The sequence below is a fragment of the Aplysia californica genome, unplaced genomic scaffold, assembly GCF_000002075.1.
Source record: "Aplysia californica isolate F4 #8 unplaced genomic scaffold, AplCal3.0 scaffold00368, whole genome shotgun sequence".
Taxonomy (NCBI): Eukaryota; Metazoa; Mollusca; class Gastropoda; order Aplysiida; family Aplysiidae; genus Aplysia; species Aplysia californica.
The window spans coordinates 403,291-418,590 of record NW_004797638.1 but is presented as its reverse complement, the minus strand read 5'-3'; the positions used below and the strand labels follow the sequence as shown (position 1 = coordinate 418,590).

Here is a 15,300-nt window from a genome sequence, read left to right as displayed (position 1 = left end):
ATACCCACATCCACACATGAAAGATGAAAAATTCAAAACACACCGTACTGTATGTTTTCTCTCAGTCAGTATAATTATTGGTCTGTCTTGGTCACGTCCCCTCTCCTTATTCCTGGCCCAAATCTCATTGCATTAGTGCGCAAAATATGCCAAATCTTTTCTATTCTTCTACTTCTTCTTCTTTATTTCTTCTTGTTCTTGCTTTTATTCTTGTTCTTCTTCCTCTTCTTCCATCCCTGGAGCATAAATTTGATGAATTGATCAATTATGAGCCAATTTATTGATCAACTTCAACACATATCACTACTTCCGATGTATTAACTGAGATGACTCCTCGCTCCTCTCTCTGTCCCAAGTATAAATTATAGGAAATAATAAGGGGAAGTGACTTTGAGAAAAGCAGACCAGGAAATGTACGGCGTGAAACAGTTTCGAGGCACCAGGTCACCGATCTCGCACGGATAACACGGTGTGAATAGGGGCCAGCTGACGAGTGAAACATCTCTCACTAGTCTTCTCCAGTGTGGTTCCTAGCAGGTATATGGAAACCTGACACACAGTTGTGTAAGTCATATACTAAATTAAAAAAGCTAAAAAGCTTGTGTCACTTTTAAAAGCGTGGATATATCATTGCTGCGCACATTCTATAAATTTAACCACAGAAAGTATGATCTCTTTCTGTATGACAACATGGGCCGTAAATACAAGACATCAAGATAGAGTAAAACTGAATTTGCTGATATTGAAATTTTCTAACATCGAAAGCATGCAAAATTACAACTAAATTCTCTTGTTTCAATAAACTATGCAATATCCCTTGCATAAGGAAAATTAATTCCATCTTTCCAAACAACCAACATTCCTTGGTACCTCAAATCAAAATGTCATTAAGAAGTAAAAAGACCTAGGCTTCTGATGGGTGACAAAGAAGATAGAAAAAGGTAATTTTTACCACCATCCATTAAACTCCTACCATCCTAATCATCTTGCAATATAAGTATTTCTATGACTTTTAAAGCATGCATTATCAGAATACCACCAAATTATTATCAGGATACTGATTACATACCTAGATTAAACATTATTATTGTTTACAATACAGGACGTCACTTGTCAAATAGGGGCGGGGGAGTGTACTTATTGGATGTCGGCTTGACTCTTGCAAAACCCAAAGAAACTGATGGGACGCATTATAAACCTTTGATCCTGATTGTATATCACTACAAAACATGCTACGCAAGGCAGCTGATTGTTTCAAATGTCAAACAAGATCCACCTTTTTCTTTTCATTTTCTCATTGGCCTAAGCTGTCTACCAAAGCGCAAAAGTGTTGAAATTTTTCAGCATCTTGTCAAATTAATCTTGTCCTTACTCCTGGCTTTGGCACAACTGATGTTTTTTTAAAGGGCACAGTGGTACTGGGCAACTACAAAGGTTCTGTGTACAGAAAATGTTAAAGTTTTACTTAGACAGCTGAACATGACGTGATGTAGACTTCATCCCTGATTCTGATTTCCCCATCTTCCCACGGTTATTTTAGCTTTCATTCATTTTCATGGTGCATTCCCGACCAGGAAATCTGAATATGAAATTCTTAGGTCTTTCCTGTATTCCTGGTTGGGTGGGAACCCTGACCAAAACTGTTTATATATATCATATGCATGTGACTGTGGGTATATTTGTGAGTGTAAGCAGATATTATACGTTTAGATGTATGAGGAACTTGGAAGAGAAGATGTGTGAGAGAGTATGTTCGAACGGGTGAGCACACATATGGAACAACACCAAACCAATGAGCTGGTACCTGCTGGACAATAAAGATTTGTCTTATCTACCTTATATTGGATTACATGTGCAGGAACTGGTACAGTACAGTATATGATAAGCTCTTTTCAACAAAGTAAGAAGATATAACAATTTGAATGATAAGTAACTACTAAAATTACAGTTTTAAACAAATGTGTCAAGACACAGTGGAATCAAGCGCTTATCAATTTTTGGTCATATGCAGTTATTGGTATATTCTTAAAGCCTATTCATTTGTCTTTATTCTCATGTCAGAGGTAAAATTAGCCAGAAAATGGTCGCCAAAGTTTGGTGCCTTCCGAAGCCTGAGTGCCCTTGAAAACTGAGAATTTACATTTCTTTGTGTTCTTTGATTTATGTTTTTCAGTAAAATTCACACAAATATGCGTTTTAAAAGGACATAAAAGGCATTGAGCCTAAAAAGAAAATTCAATAAAAAATTGCCTAACAGACAAAAAAATGTCGGTTTCTTTGATTTCATTATTTTGATGAACACCTGATTTCACCACGATGCAAGACAAATAGCTTTGAAAAGTGTTTAGAAGAGAGTAGACAACTGGCAAAGTCTATTTACCTCTCAAGAGCTGCACGACGTCTCTCAACAAAGTCAGCTGATCCCGACTCTTCCTTTGACATTTTGACCTTTGTCATACCTGAGGAAGAACACAGAACCGTCATAATAAAAGTGAGCGTAACGGATGTTTTTGTCCACAATTGATAGCAAAATAGGTTTCAAATGTCAAATTCAACTTTAGGCACAGAAAACACAACTGAACAAAAACCTGTTTCAAAAAACTTTTCTGCATGACATTCAACTGACACTTACATGATTTTCGTTGACAAATTAAATCTTACAACGTGCCCACAAAAAAGCAGAAGAAGGGGTGGCAATCTCAGATCTAAATCTAAAGTTCAACTTGACTATGACTGTCAACTTTAGTTTTCAAAATGTCAAAGACAACAAGATATAAATTAGATGGGTATCATATTCCAGGACCACTATTTTTCCCCAATAAATTAGAAGGAACATAACGGTAAAATATAAGGTACACAGCCATCACAACAAACATTTCTCTAGTTAGAACCAATTTTGTTCCAGCGAAAATGAGGTTCTTAAAAGTGATCTCAAAATTCCATGCCACAAACTTAATGTAAAGCTGAAATGATTGCATTTGACAAAATGTCACGTCTTTGCACCAAGTAACATAACTCTACAGGACATTATTCCCATCATTTTTCCAAGACTTTTCATAAAAATTGTCCATAAACATTTATGGAAATCAAAGCCACAATATACACAGTAAGCCCAAAACAAAACTGGAACTTAAAGCCAAGGGAAAAAAAACAACCTAAACATGTGAGCTGTCCAAAATGTATTACCACCGGGACAAAAAAAAAGTGTGCTCCACAAAATCAATACATAACTCATTGCCTGCCACAATACTGACATATGATACCATACATCAAGCATGTACCAAGTTTTCTCACACAGTTTGAAATAATAATTCACTGTACACTTACCCTTAAACAAAATTTTGTAATAAAAACCTTCTCCCTCAAAATATGATAATTTCAAATAAATGCAGAGGTCTCTGCCTAAGAACCCAGCCATTGGGAGACAGCAGCAAAATGTTAAAAAATTCTTCAGTAGATCTTATTCTTAGTCGGATTTCCAAGGTCCCAACTTAACTCCTTCCTGCTGGTTTCCTGTTAGTAGTGAATTTTGAAATGACCCGTAGATGATACTGACAACATCAGAGGGATGATAGAAAAGTTTAACCATGTGAGAGGAGGAAGAGATTGTAGCAATCAAAAACAACTTAGCAATTGACCCACTCCAAAGACCTCACACGTGTGCCTGAAAAATGCATTCTGTCACAATGTGAATGTAAGGTGTAGATTTCATTGTCTGCTAGTCCATGCCAAACCTTTCCCAACCTTTCCCATTCATCCTTGCCTGCACAAAGTATGGTATAGCAGTTCAAAAATATTTATTGCCCTAAGCCCAAACCAGGTTCTCATATGGATATCTGTTTATAGAAGGGTTCTCAGGCATGCAAATTTTTTAAGAGGAAAAAAAATTCTATTACACTATAAAAGCAAGTTCTTATTCTTAGGCTCACCACATTCTTATACAGAAATCACTGTACCTCTAAAAGCATTTGCTGATATTTTTTAAGTACTTAATTCAACAAACAATGTTGACATTCATAAACAGAGCTAAAATTAGAATCATCTATCATAGATACACAAGTACCATTACAAAATGTCAAAGGACTCTTTTTTTCAAGAAACAGTTGCATCTCATTCGTTGGAAGTGAAGCTTTGAAGAAATATATTAAGGAAGAAGGATAAGGTGTCAACTGAAATTACAGTATGCCCCAGAGTTACGACTTCCTTGTTTTGTTTTATTTCAGATAAAGAGAAGCACATTGGCAGAATAAATGCAAAAAAGATAAACTGAAATGAGAGAAGAATAGGTAATAAGACCTACCAGACACGCCCACCAAGCACACACAATCAAGAGGGGGAGTGGGGAGGCTGAGCAACGCCCACATGAGAAATAACCTCACAGAGATCACAATTCAATAAGACAGAATAAGAAAATCACGGATTTTCAGATTTTTGTATTTCCACTTAGTAGTAGTAAGTGTTTTACGCCACTTGCAACATAATAAGGTCAAATACGTGCCGAAGATTAGAGGTGTTACAAAGGAGTAACAAACACAAAATAGAAGGAGGGGAGATATGGCAGATAGATGTTTGATAGGAAAGAAGGAGCAAACCACACCAGAGCACCCGCCAACCACCCACTCTTTCCACTTAAAAAATCAGCTTGAACTTTGATTTGATAAAGTAAGACCAGTCCATTGGTACTTATTAAGAATGACCTCCAAAGTAAGTACTTAGATATTTTTGCCGCATAGTCAATACTAAATTACAAATCGATACTAAGTTTTGGCACGTTGGGGTATCTGTTTTTAAAACTAAAAAGCATTTAAAATGCCGTGACAGAAAAACTATTACCCTTGCTATACAAAGATATATGACCGGTTTACATGGTGGAAGTTGGGGGAATTCCAAGAGTTCATGCAGTCGATCCCCCAAAATTCTGAAGGCAACTTTTGTTGTTCAGCTAAATTACAATATTTTTTTTTTAATGAAGCCCAGTCTCCCCCCCCCCCTAAAAAAAGCAAATAAAAACAAAAACAAAAACAAAAACAAAAAGCAAACACACAAACAGGTTTAATTGAAAAACCCCAACAGCAATACACAAAACTCAGGCTAATAAATCATGTTATGGTAAAAAATGATTGACAATATTACAGTAAGAAACTTTTATTATGTCTCTTGTTGAATCTTGGTAAGTATCTGAGTACTTATCAATATTGGGCTCTCTTAGTCGATAAAGTACTCGATATTGGCCAGTATCGACTAGCATCCATCCCTACTGTAAAGTTTACCTCATGGCAGTCACTTTTCTACCAAGAGTAAGCAGTTGTCTCTCCTTCATTGCTCTGAAAACTTTCACAGCTAACTTTTCTATATCACATGTGATCTCTTTATTATTATTATTACATTTATGAAAAAAACTATATCCTGAGTGTATGCAAATTGAGAAATCATTATGAAAAGAGAAGAAATTGAACAAAATAACTTACCCAAGTCCCCATTTTAAAAACTAAAAGAATTTCTTTCACAGTACTTCACTTCACAAGTTGAATGCTCTATTGAGGAAATTTTGAAAAGACAAAAATGAATGTACGAGAGGGAGAGGGACAAACATTTACTCACCTAAAACACTTTTTTCAGGAGCAGGAGGTACAATCACTCCCAAAGGCACATGTTTCTCTGCCAGTTTTGCATGAAGGCCAAGAAAATCACTGAAACGTCTGAGAACTATATTCTCAGGGCGTCTGAAGGCAGGATTAGTTGTCTGTTGCAAAGAAAAGGAGAAAAACAAGCTTAAATTGCAAGTCATCTATCATAGCACTTATGTATCTGCACTTCTGAAACAGAGAGAAAGGTTGTACCTTTCATCTTGACCGAAAGTTTAAGTTTTTGGACGCAAAATAATACCCTTTGCCACCATGGGGCTCGATCGGCGACAGTGTGATATACAGTGCTTCCACCAGCTGAAGCTGAAAAGTTAGGAAAATTTTGCAGGGGGTCTGGGGTCCGGGGAGAAATTGAAATTTAGTGCTTTTAGAGGGTTGGAAATGGAAATTAGAAGCCTGTTTGAAGAGATTGTCTACAACCCATGACATTTATTTTTTCACAAACATTTTGTCTTGTTTAATTTCTTCACCTAGATCTAGATTCTACGTATCTTTCCATTGCTGGCAAAGTTTAAAAGCAGGTTTCCCTTTCATTGCTACTATAATTCAATTAATTTGTCGTCGCACCATTGATAGGAGGCAAACCTGGGAATAATGAATAGACATGTTCCTTCAAAATACAGTTGCCCAGCGTATGCTCTAATTTTCCCTCAATTTTCACGTCTGAATGTCGCCATGTCACAACCTCGGAACACCACTTCGAATTATTCTTGATTTTAGTAGTCTTAGCATATATATATTTCTTTCATCGCGGCCCATATAGATATATATCGCATTCCCGTGCTGTAGAATCGTAGAGATAATTTCTCTAGATCTAGACAAATTTGCAAAAAAGTTTCTTTCTGACATTCATTTTCTGTCTAAGATCACAAGTCAATTTACTTGATCAACGCGCAGATTTTCCAGCAGCGGCATCGATCCGAAAATAGACAGAAGGAATGAGTGAATGATAAAAATGAGGAAATTGGCACAATAAAGTTCATCAGACCTTGATCCATCTGCAGGTAAAAAATGTACTGCCAACCAACCCGCAATGAATGCACGGGGCATAGCGGAATAATGGCCGATTGCAGGAAAAGCGCAATCTGGCAGGTTTCTATAACATTAACTTGTTGCCGAGAGAACTACCGTAAATATCGTAACTTATACAAGACGATACGAATGCAAGTACGCATCTTTTGCGACGGAATTTCGGCAGTCCTACACTGTCGCAGTTTTGTACAGAGGGAGTTGACAATGAAGGAGGAACAAGTACGGAACTGGTAGAAAGTACGGATTTCCGAAAAATACGGAAGAGTGAAAGCACTGGATATAGCAACAAAAACATTTTATAGCATTGATCTCATTTTTGACATGTGCACTTGTTAAAGTTAAATTTCCTTTCGGGATGGTTTGTGTGGCCTTTGAGGACGAAAATCACTTTGAATACAACAACTGGAGTAACATTATTTTTTTAACGTTGAGTAGACCTATCATGTCTGCTGCTTAACTCTTACGCCATGATGGGAATTCGGGTGATGAATGAGCTAAATCTAATGTTTTCAGTTCCGATTCTAATTCCTTTTTTGGTGAAACTGCGATCATCACTTTTAATTTCCTCAGTATGCTGAAGTTTTAATAATGGTTGGGGTATTTATGCCGAAATACAGGTGTAGTACTGATGTACCCCATCTGCATCCTGGTCCGTGGGGATAAGTATTGTGTGCTCTGCACGCTGCGTGGGTGGAAAGTGTTAATATGAAATCAAGGGGAAGGGGGTAAATCCATTGCAGTTACATTCATTTCAATAGGATTAGGGAGCTTTTTTTATTGTTAGAACAGACCCTGTGAGGAGAAATTGGGCAAAAGAGTTTAACAACAGGGATAGTCAATAGATACCACCCCTCCTCACAGAGTTGTGTGGCATATGTGTAACACCATAACAGTATGGGAGTTGCACTACCTGTTTGTTGCAAACAAGACTGTTTTTTATTTCTTGTTTAGTTTAGTGTTAGTAGAGGTTTTACGGCGCTCGCAACTGCATATGGTCATATGAACACCAGAAGATTAGAGGTGTTACAAGAGAGTAACAGAGTAACATACATAAAAAAGAAGAAGGGGAGATAAGGACGATAGACGTTTGATAGAAAAGAAAGAGCAAACCACACCAGAGCACCCGCCACCACCCAATTTTTATTTCTCTCTGTGCATCAATGCTAACTTTAAAAAAACACAAAAACAAGCAAAACAGAGCAACATACCTTACAGACAATTTTGTATGTCATGTATGCTGACATTCCATCTCCCATCTTCTGAGACTCAATAATTTTGATGTCAATTTCATAGGTCTCCTTCTCATCCACAGCCTCGATTGACTGAAAGAAAGTAAAATATATTAAGTATATAAACAATATTTAAATGTCAAAACCAATACATATAAGTACAGGTCTTAAAAGCATTAAAAATAACTTTCAAATTCATGACAGAGGTGATAACAATTTAAACTATTTACGTAGGAAACGTATTGATACATTTACAACTTGTGACATGATGATAGCCATTAAATAAATGTTAAATTCAATCAATTTGGTTTTGACCCAATTCTGACCAAAGCCATTATCATGCCACAATGACTTTAAAAAAAGAAGGGGCTGTAGCTTATCAAAATCATTTACCTCCTCATCTGATTTGAGGGACGGAGCTGAAACTTTTGTTTTTTTAGTAGTTTCCTGTGACACTGGTATTTTTGGCGTAGATTCTGCCGCGGGTGACGAAAATATTTCTGACTTTGGTGGACTTGGCTCACTCTCGAAAGGCGAGGACCCTGAGTCCATGTCTCCGTCATTATTTGCCTTAGCAGCAACATCTTCATCGTCAGAGTCAAGTTTTATCTCAGAGCTACCACCTGAGGAAACAACAACAGTGTGTCATCTAGAAAAATATGATTTTACCTGGTACAAATGAGCTAACTCCAAAATGTTCTAAAACATGTGTGTTCACTAAGTTGTAATGCTGAGTCAAATAGATTATTTCAATAAATGGCGTAAAACCTCAACAAGTAGTAATGCTTGAAACATTGTCATGAAAATTGAGTAGAAATAGTCTCTGATAGTCTCCTGTAAAATACGCTATGCATGACACCATTGATAAATAAAGAATAAATTATTCTAAGCCTGTGAGGCTTAACCCTATCCGTACGCCCTAGGGTCATTTTGTACCCCCGGGATCTTATTCTTCACATTTTAGAATACTTCTAGTACAAAGATCTCTTTGAAAACATAATATCACAACTGAAAGAGCTGCGGAGCCGGCCTACCACAGACAACTGCATCTCCCCTCAACGCTTAACGGCAACAGAGGATGAAAAAGTAAAAGTAAGTAAGTACAGAAAAAGAATAATTACAAATAAACAAAACACAAACACTGGAGTCAACTTAAACCAAACACTGATAATCAAATAACAGCGGTAAACCGAAATAAAACAAAATTCCCAATTCTGATTCTTAGACTTTGAAAGAAAACTATTGATTAACCAAAATACTCCCATTTCTGAATCAAAAATAGCTTTGAGGGTAATGTAGACTATCTTCACCAGCAACCCTCAAGTAAAGCAAATGAACAAGTCTTAAAAGTTTCAAGACAGGTAAGCAGAGGAAAGAGACACGAGAATGCTTGTGTGTCGACTGCAAGTCAGAGATTAGCATCCCCAGTGTACTGTTTGCCTACATTTACCACAAACGTCAACAGGCCTAAACACTGATGAAGCAAGGATATTGAATGAATATAAATTCGCTACTCAAATGATATACGACGCGAAGTGAAAAGGCAAGATGTGAAAAAAAAAATCTAAGATGGACAACAAATGAAATAAAATTTGAAAGTTAAGTAATGAGGTTAATCATATCTGCATATTCAAGCCAATTAGTAGATGTTTCTACACACGGTAGACAAAAGTTTATTTGCACTTAAGTCAACTTTTAACACATATTCACGTCCAACATAAAAACATTTTTTCCGAACCATTGACTATCAAGACTACAGAAATGATACCTTTAAATAAATCATCCTCATCCTTATCATCTTCTAGTGGTTCAGTAGGAGTACCATTGGCAGTCAGATCTGACTGTTGAGGAGGCTCCATGTCTGGTGAAGCTGGCTTCTGAAAATCAAGACATTGCGTCCCTTACTATTTTAAAATCTATTGAACAGAGAACAAAAAAGCATAATATTTTATATGCAAATGAAAACAACAAAAAAGTACTAACACATGAAAAGCCTACGGGGGCAAGCTCTCAGTCGAAAACTTATTTTTTAAACTCTCAACAGATAAAACAGAAAAACAACAAAACCTACACTTGTGTCATTAAATGTTCTTTTGTTTTGGTAAGTGTTTGACTGCGCTCGCAACAACATATAAGGTCATATGAGCACGCCGGCCACATCACACATTTTTCAGTTGGTAGAAAATTTGAATTTTGCCAGGTTGGCGGCCGAAGCCTACTCTTATCGATTTTAAACTACCAAGGGATCTTCAACGTGCGCAACTTGCAGACAGGACCTCGGAGATTTTTCGCCCTTTTCCGAGAAGGCTAGGTGTAGATCTTTCCTACAAGAAGAACAGGGGAGTGGCCGAAAGACAGCGTAAGGGGGTGGGGGCAGAAAGAGGAGACGACAGAACATTGGAGCAGGAAAGGAGGTGAAAAGAGACAATTTTAGAGAAGAAAATTTTTCGGTCTCTTCCCGGGACCATTGAATGAGAGGCGAACACCCCAAGGCCATGAGAGCCCCTATTAAATGTTCAGAATAGCATTATTATCAAACAAGATGTGGAGACATCGTTTGTCAGAAAAACAGTGATTTGGTCAAAGGCACACACCACCTTTCCAGTTGACACCTGTGACAAAGGAGAAAAAGAAGAGTAGACTAAATTCAGACGAGTCAGAGGGGAGGAAGGCGAGGTCAAAACTCAATTTAAAAAACTGCTCAAGTACACAAAGAATACATATTCTTCTCGGATGTTTTCTTATCATTAATTGGTACAAAAAACAAGTTTCCAATGTGCTTCAAAAAGTGGTGTAACAGTAACCCAAATATTTGTAATTTCTAAAAGGTTAACTAACACTGGAGGCTTACAAACAAGTTCAAGTACACTGAAGCTCAAGATTTTTCACTGTGTTAAGATTTTTCAGAAAAAAAAGGCCGGCTCTATTTCTCCCAACGCTCAGGAAAAAAAAACTTGAACTCTATATTTCTCCAAACGGTTTCCGTTCTCGAGATTTTTTGGTTGCAAATGGAGTGTCCCGCGTATGTGAGCCATTGCCAAAACGTGGGGGAAAACACACACATCTCACAATAGTGTGCATAAAATGTGATGCATTAGTATTTATTCCTCAAAAACTTGTACACATGTCAAATATAGGATGTAGAACCTGCATTAGCAGTTTCAGACCCTATGTCAGCTTTATAATCTTAAATTTGTAAATTTTGTGCCAAAAATGTTCGTTTTTTAGTGATTCCTGGAGTGTCATTTTGAGCACACCAATGCAAACTTCCAAGAATGTCAAAATTTAGTATTTTTGGGTGTTTTTTTTTTACCTGTGCTTTGATTCTATGCTATTTGTGATCGAGAAAGGTTCACTTGCTCAAGAAATCGGTTTATTTGTTTGTAAATAAACGAATAATTCGGATCACTTGTGCGTCAGTGGTGTCGTCACGGCCTAGGTGTTTCAGAAAACACCATTATTTTTCAGTAGAATCACCACAGCTGGTTAAATCATTTTGCTTTTCGTCGTTTATTCAATAGTTCAAAAGCCACGATGCGCGAAAGGAACATCGGGTTCCTAGATCTACGATTTCGGTCGGCTGTTTAACATTCACCGTTAATGGCGTCACTTTGCGACGTACCGGAAGTCCGAATTTTAGCCTACTTTTGTTTTGAACGGATCATCAACAGTGCCCGGATATAATTGTTTTCTTGAGTGACTTCCCCTTACCCGGTTCCCCAGAACAGCGGGAGCAACGGGGTAAAGAGAAAAACGAAAGTAGTCATTGCCGTCACCCTCCGGTTACGCACAAGAATCTTTCGTTGAATGTGACGTACTGGATTGTTTTGCGTGTTTTTAGGCTACCCTATTGAATATTTTAGTGAAATTGTGGTGTTTACATTGGATTCCTGGAACAAGAGTGTGATGTGTGAACAAACTTCAAAAGATGGATCATTTCTGTGGTTATAGATTTAGCTTTTGTGCTTAGTGATGACGTTTGGGGTGTCGTCATGCAGCCGTACAAGACTGACCGACGTACTAGAAATTACATTGTCCTAAAAGCAAACATTTTTTAAGTCATGTGTGCTCTTTTTACTCAAACAAATAGACAAACATGTCCTTGTTTATCTGTCTAACTCAAAAGTACACATTTGTTCTTTGTTGGCATGATATGCCTTTTTCCAATACATTGTGTCATTGTGTCATCATTGTTATGTACAAGTAATATTTTTCATAATTGCTAATATCAATAAGTTTTCAACATATATTTCATACATGCAAGATTCATTTAGAAACACAATACGCCTTTATTGATCTGTGTATCTCTTAGTGCAAATTTGTTCTTTGTAGGCATGATTTTATCTTTTCCCAGTATGTTTTGTCATCACTGTTATGTACGAGTACTCTTTGTCATAATTAGCAACGTAATTGTGATTGTCTACTGTCTTTGATATGACCTGGTATCTGTTTCAAAGCAAAAGAAACCTCTCCTGGTTTTTTTTTATTCTTAAAGTGCGCTTTTCTCTCTGGAGGCAAGACTTTTGTCTTTTCCTGTACATTGTGTCATCATTGTTATGTACAAGTCATGTTTGTCATCACTGTTATGTACAAGTCAGCTCAATTGATCTTGTGCTTTTGCCTCATATTAGTTTAAAAATTGTTTTACACATGTGTTTTTCTGGTACTGAGGTTTTGATAACTGTATTTAACTATTTGTACAGCCTTTCACTATTGTGATGTGTTGTTAATAATAATATCCAATGTGTATCCTTTCTTGTACATAACAATGATGACATGTTCTGTGCACTGCGTCATTGTTACAAAGCTTGTCATTCATATTACCATTATGAACGGAATTCATAGTGTACGAAGTCTTTGATTACTAAACAAATGGAATTTAAAGTCCATAATTTGCCTTGCTGCTTATCTGTTTTTGTCATCACCGTTACATACAAGAAATACAGTAGCTGCCAAACCAATAGACCCATATCTCCAAAACCGTACGTCTCCTTGCTCTGATACTCTAGGAATATGAGCACTAAATGTCAATCTGTGACTGACATAAAAGAGAGTCAAATTGGTAAGAAAATTTTTTTTGCACCACTGAGTCTCAAGAGTATCTCACGTTTTGGCAATTGCTCATGTGTCAGTGTGTGTGTGTATGAGTGTATGTGTTTGTGTGTGTGTGTGAGTGTGTGTGTGTGTGTGTGTGTGTGTATTAGGTGTGAATGGGGGGTGGGGAGGGGGGGGTGGGGTGAGGGCAGGGGGCGTGGAGGGAATTACATGAAGCTACAGCGTGCACATAGCACACCTTTGTGATTGGCCTAAATAATGATGTATTTCTGCCATCTATTTTGGTCATCTTCCTGGGCTTCCCAAACCAGTTGACTAGATCTCACCCTGGATTTTAGTTTTTGCTTTAGGGGTTACAAAATGCAAAAAATGTAGTAGTAGGCCTTCTGCCAAAGTCGAGCAGTCTCCTTTTCTCGCAATACCTTTTGAAGGTATTTTCAAATGAAGTATAATCCGTGAACGTTACGGCCTCGCAGAATGGCAGAATGTAAGATGATGCCTAACTCTCGCAAATAACCAAAAAATCTCGAGAATGGAAACCGTTCTGAGAAATTGAAATAGAGGTCAAGTTTATTTTCCCAAACGTTCGGAGAAATAGTCACTTAGAAAAATATTGCACACACTCACATGAATAAAGCAAAGCGTAAGACAGCTAGACCTACTTAGTCTTAATTCACATACACAATTTGACTCATTGACAAGATTATATGATGAAAGAAAAAAGAAGTTGGTAAAAGTGAACACCCTCTCTCATTCCTTATTTTTTACCATTCATCAAAAAAATTTATTCAAGCTCTCGTTTGCATCCATCCCTCAAAAAGATTATTTTGGGCAATAAGGAAAAAGAAGCAGATTGACTGATATATCTGCCATTATAAATGAATTATAATTTAATGTGGGTGTGTCGTTTTATTCTGAAATTAAAGGAAAGTAGTGTCTATCTTACTCATACTCATATATCATTCTCATCACAGATTCCAAAAAGAAAAAATTGACACCCCTGGAAATTGTTTGAACTGGAAGAAAGTTTTTGTTCCATTTTCTACTTGCTGCATGAGATCACAGACTAGATCTAGATCTAGAGGCTGACAAGATCTATTCAAAGAAAATGAGGACCTCATCCTCATACTTTCACTTTCACTAGATCTAGACTAGTAGTAGTGACTACACAGACTACATTCGCAGTCACAGTGCAGCAAGACTTTTCTACACTATACTACTCTAGATTTCTAGATCTAGAATCTATCTAGATCTTTTGAAAACACCATCAAAGAAAAAGTATCCGAGTATATTGAAGAATCAGAATCACCTCACAAAATAATTAACTAGATCTAGTCTATAATAACATTAACCGGTGGTAATCTACAGTGTGGAAATTGTTACTGTTGATGAGTCAAAAGTGCAGAAAGCACAAGAAGCCGCCAGAGAAAATGTCTATGTTCACCCTCTAATAAGCCTGTCAATACGGAAAATTTATACTCAAAAGAAACACTAACAGTTTGTTGTTCAAATAACATACCTCTTTCGCATCAGAAAACAAATCGTCTTCATCTTTTACTTCATCTTCTTCGTTATCGAATGGGGGAGGTTCCACTCCATCAGCCATTTTGATGGTCACGTGATAATAGTACACTTCCTTCTTCATGAGTCACGCCCCCTGCCTAATATTCGTCATTTTTTTGTATCGCCGAGTGTTCGCAGTTTTCCCTAATTCTAATGTTTATTGGCAATACGGGGTTTTTGCATTTCATTTCATACAATCATTATTATTTCTTTGAAATTGAAAATCATTACTCCTACGAACTATGTCAGAGAAACAATCTATGAAAGTACTATTCTAGAACGTGATAATCTTAAGGGTCGTGTGGTTGGGGGTACTCCCTATTCGGGTCAAAATTATAGATTTTGAGATGTAGCCTAGGTATTCTTGACTACAAATAACCCCATCAAGCCCTATTTTTTAGTCACCACCATTTCCTCATAAAGGCAATCATTAATATATTTTTCTTTTTCGCCCGTTTTCTCAAAACGCAATTTGAGTATAGGCTGCTTTTTAAAAAAAAACTCCACCATTTTTCAACCAATCTTCGTGAAATTTTCCCAGAATGAGGAGAAGATGGAACACTAAAAATAAAACTGTCTGTTGAATTTCCAAAAGGCATAAATTTTTGGTGGTGGTGTCTGGAGTGTGAATTTTCACTGATTTTTTAATTAGAAAACTTAAATACTATCTCGGGGGAAAAATCATTTAAAATTTTCAAAATAACAACATATTTGCATTGAATATAAGTGCGTATTAATTGCGTAAGACGTGTCAACAAAATCCAATATTGCCGCCG

General features: G+C 36.9%; 1 protein-coding gene across 3 annotated transcripts in view; it reads right to left on the bottom strand.

Annotated features, from left to right (window-relative positions):
* The window catches only part of LOC101864162 (sorting nexin-2), a 29,213-nt gene extending 14,608 nt beyond the window's left edge, over nucleotides 1–14,605 (bottom strand). For all 3 annotated transcript variants that reach the window (XM_005103332.3, XM_005103333.3, XM_005103334.3), the window contains exons 1-6: nucleotides 14,481–14,605; nucleotides 9,675–9,783; nucleotides 8,300–8,529; nucleotides 7,886–7,999; nucleotides 5,602–5,743; nucleotides 2,381–2,459 (exon numbers count right to left, since the gene is read on the bottom strand). In XM_005103332.3, the coding sequence (XP_005103389.1) occupies nucleotides 2,381–2,459; nucleotides 5,602–5,743; nucleotides 7,886–7,999; nucleotides 8,300–8,529; nucleotides 9,675–9,783; nucleotides 14,481–14,567 (761 nt within the window). In that variant the 5' untranslated portion in view covers nucleotides 14,568–14,605. The remainder of the gene's footprint in view (nucleotides 1–2,380; nucleotides 2,460–5,601; nucleotides 5,744–7,885; nucleotides 8,000–8,299; nucleotides 8,530–9,674; nucleotides 9,784–14,480) is intronic.
* Between the last annotated feature and the right edge of the window lie 695 nt (nucleotides 14,606–15,300).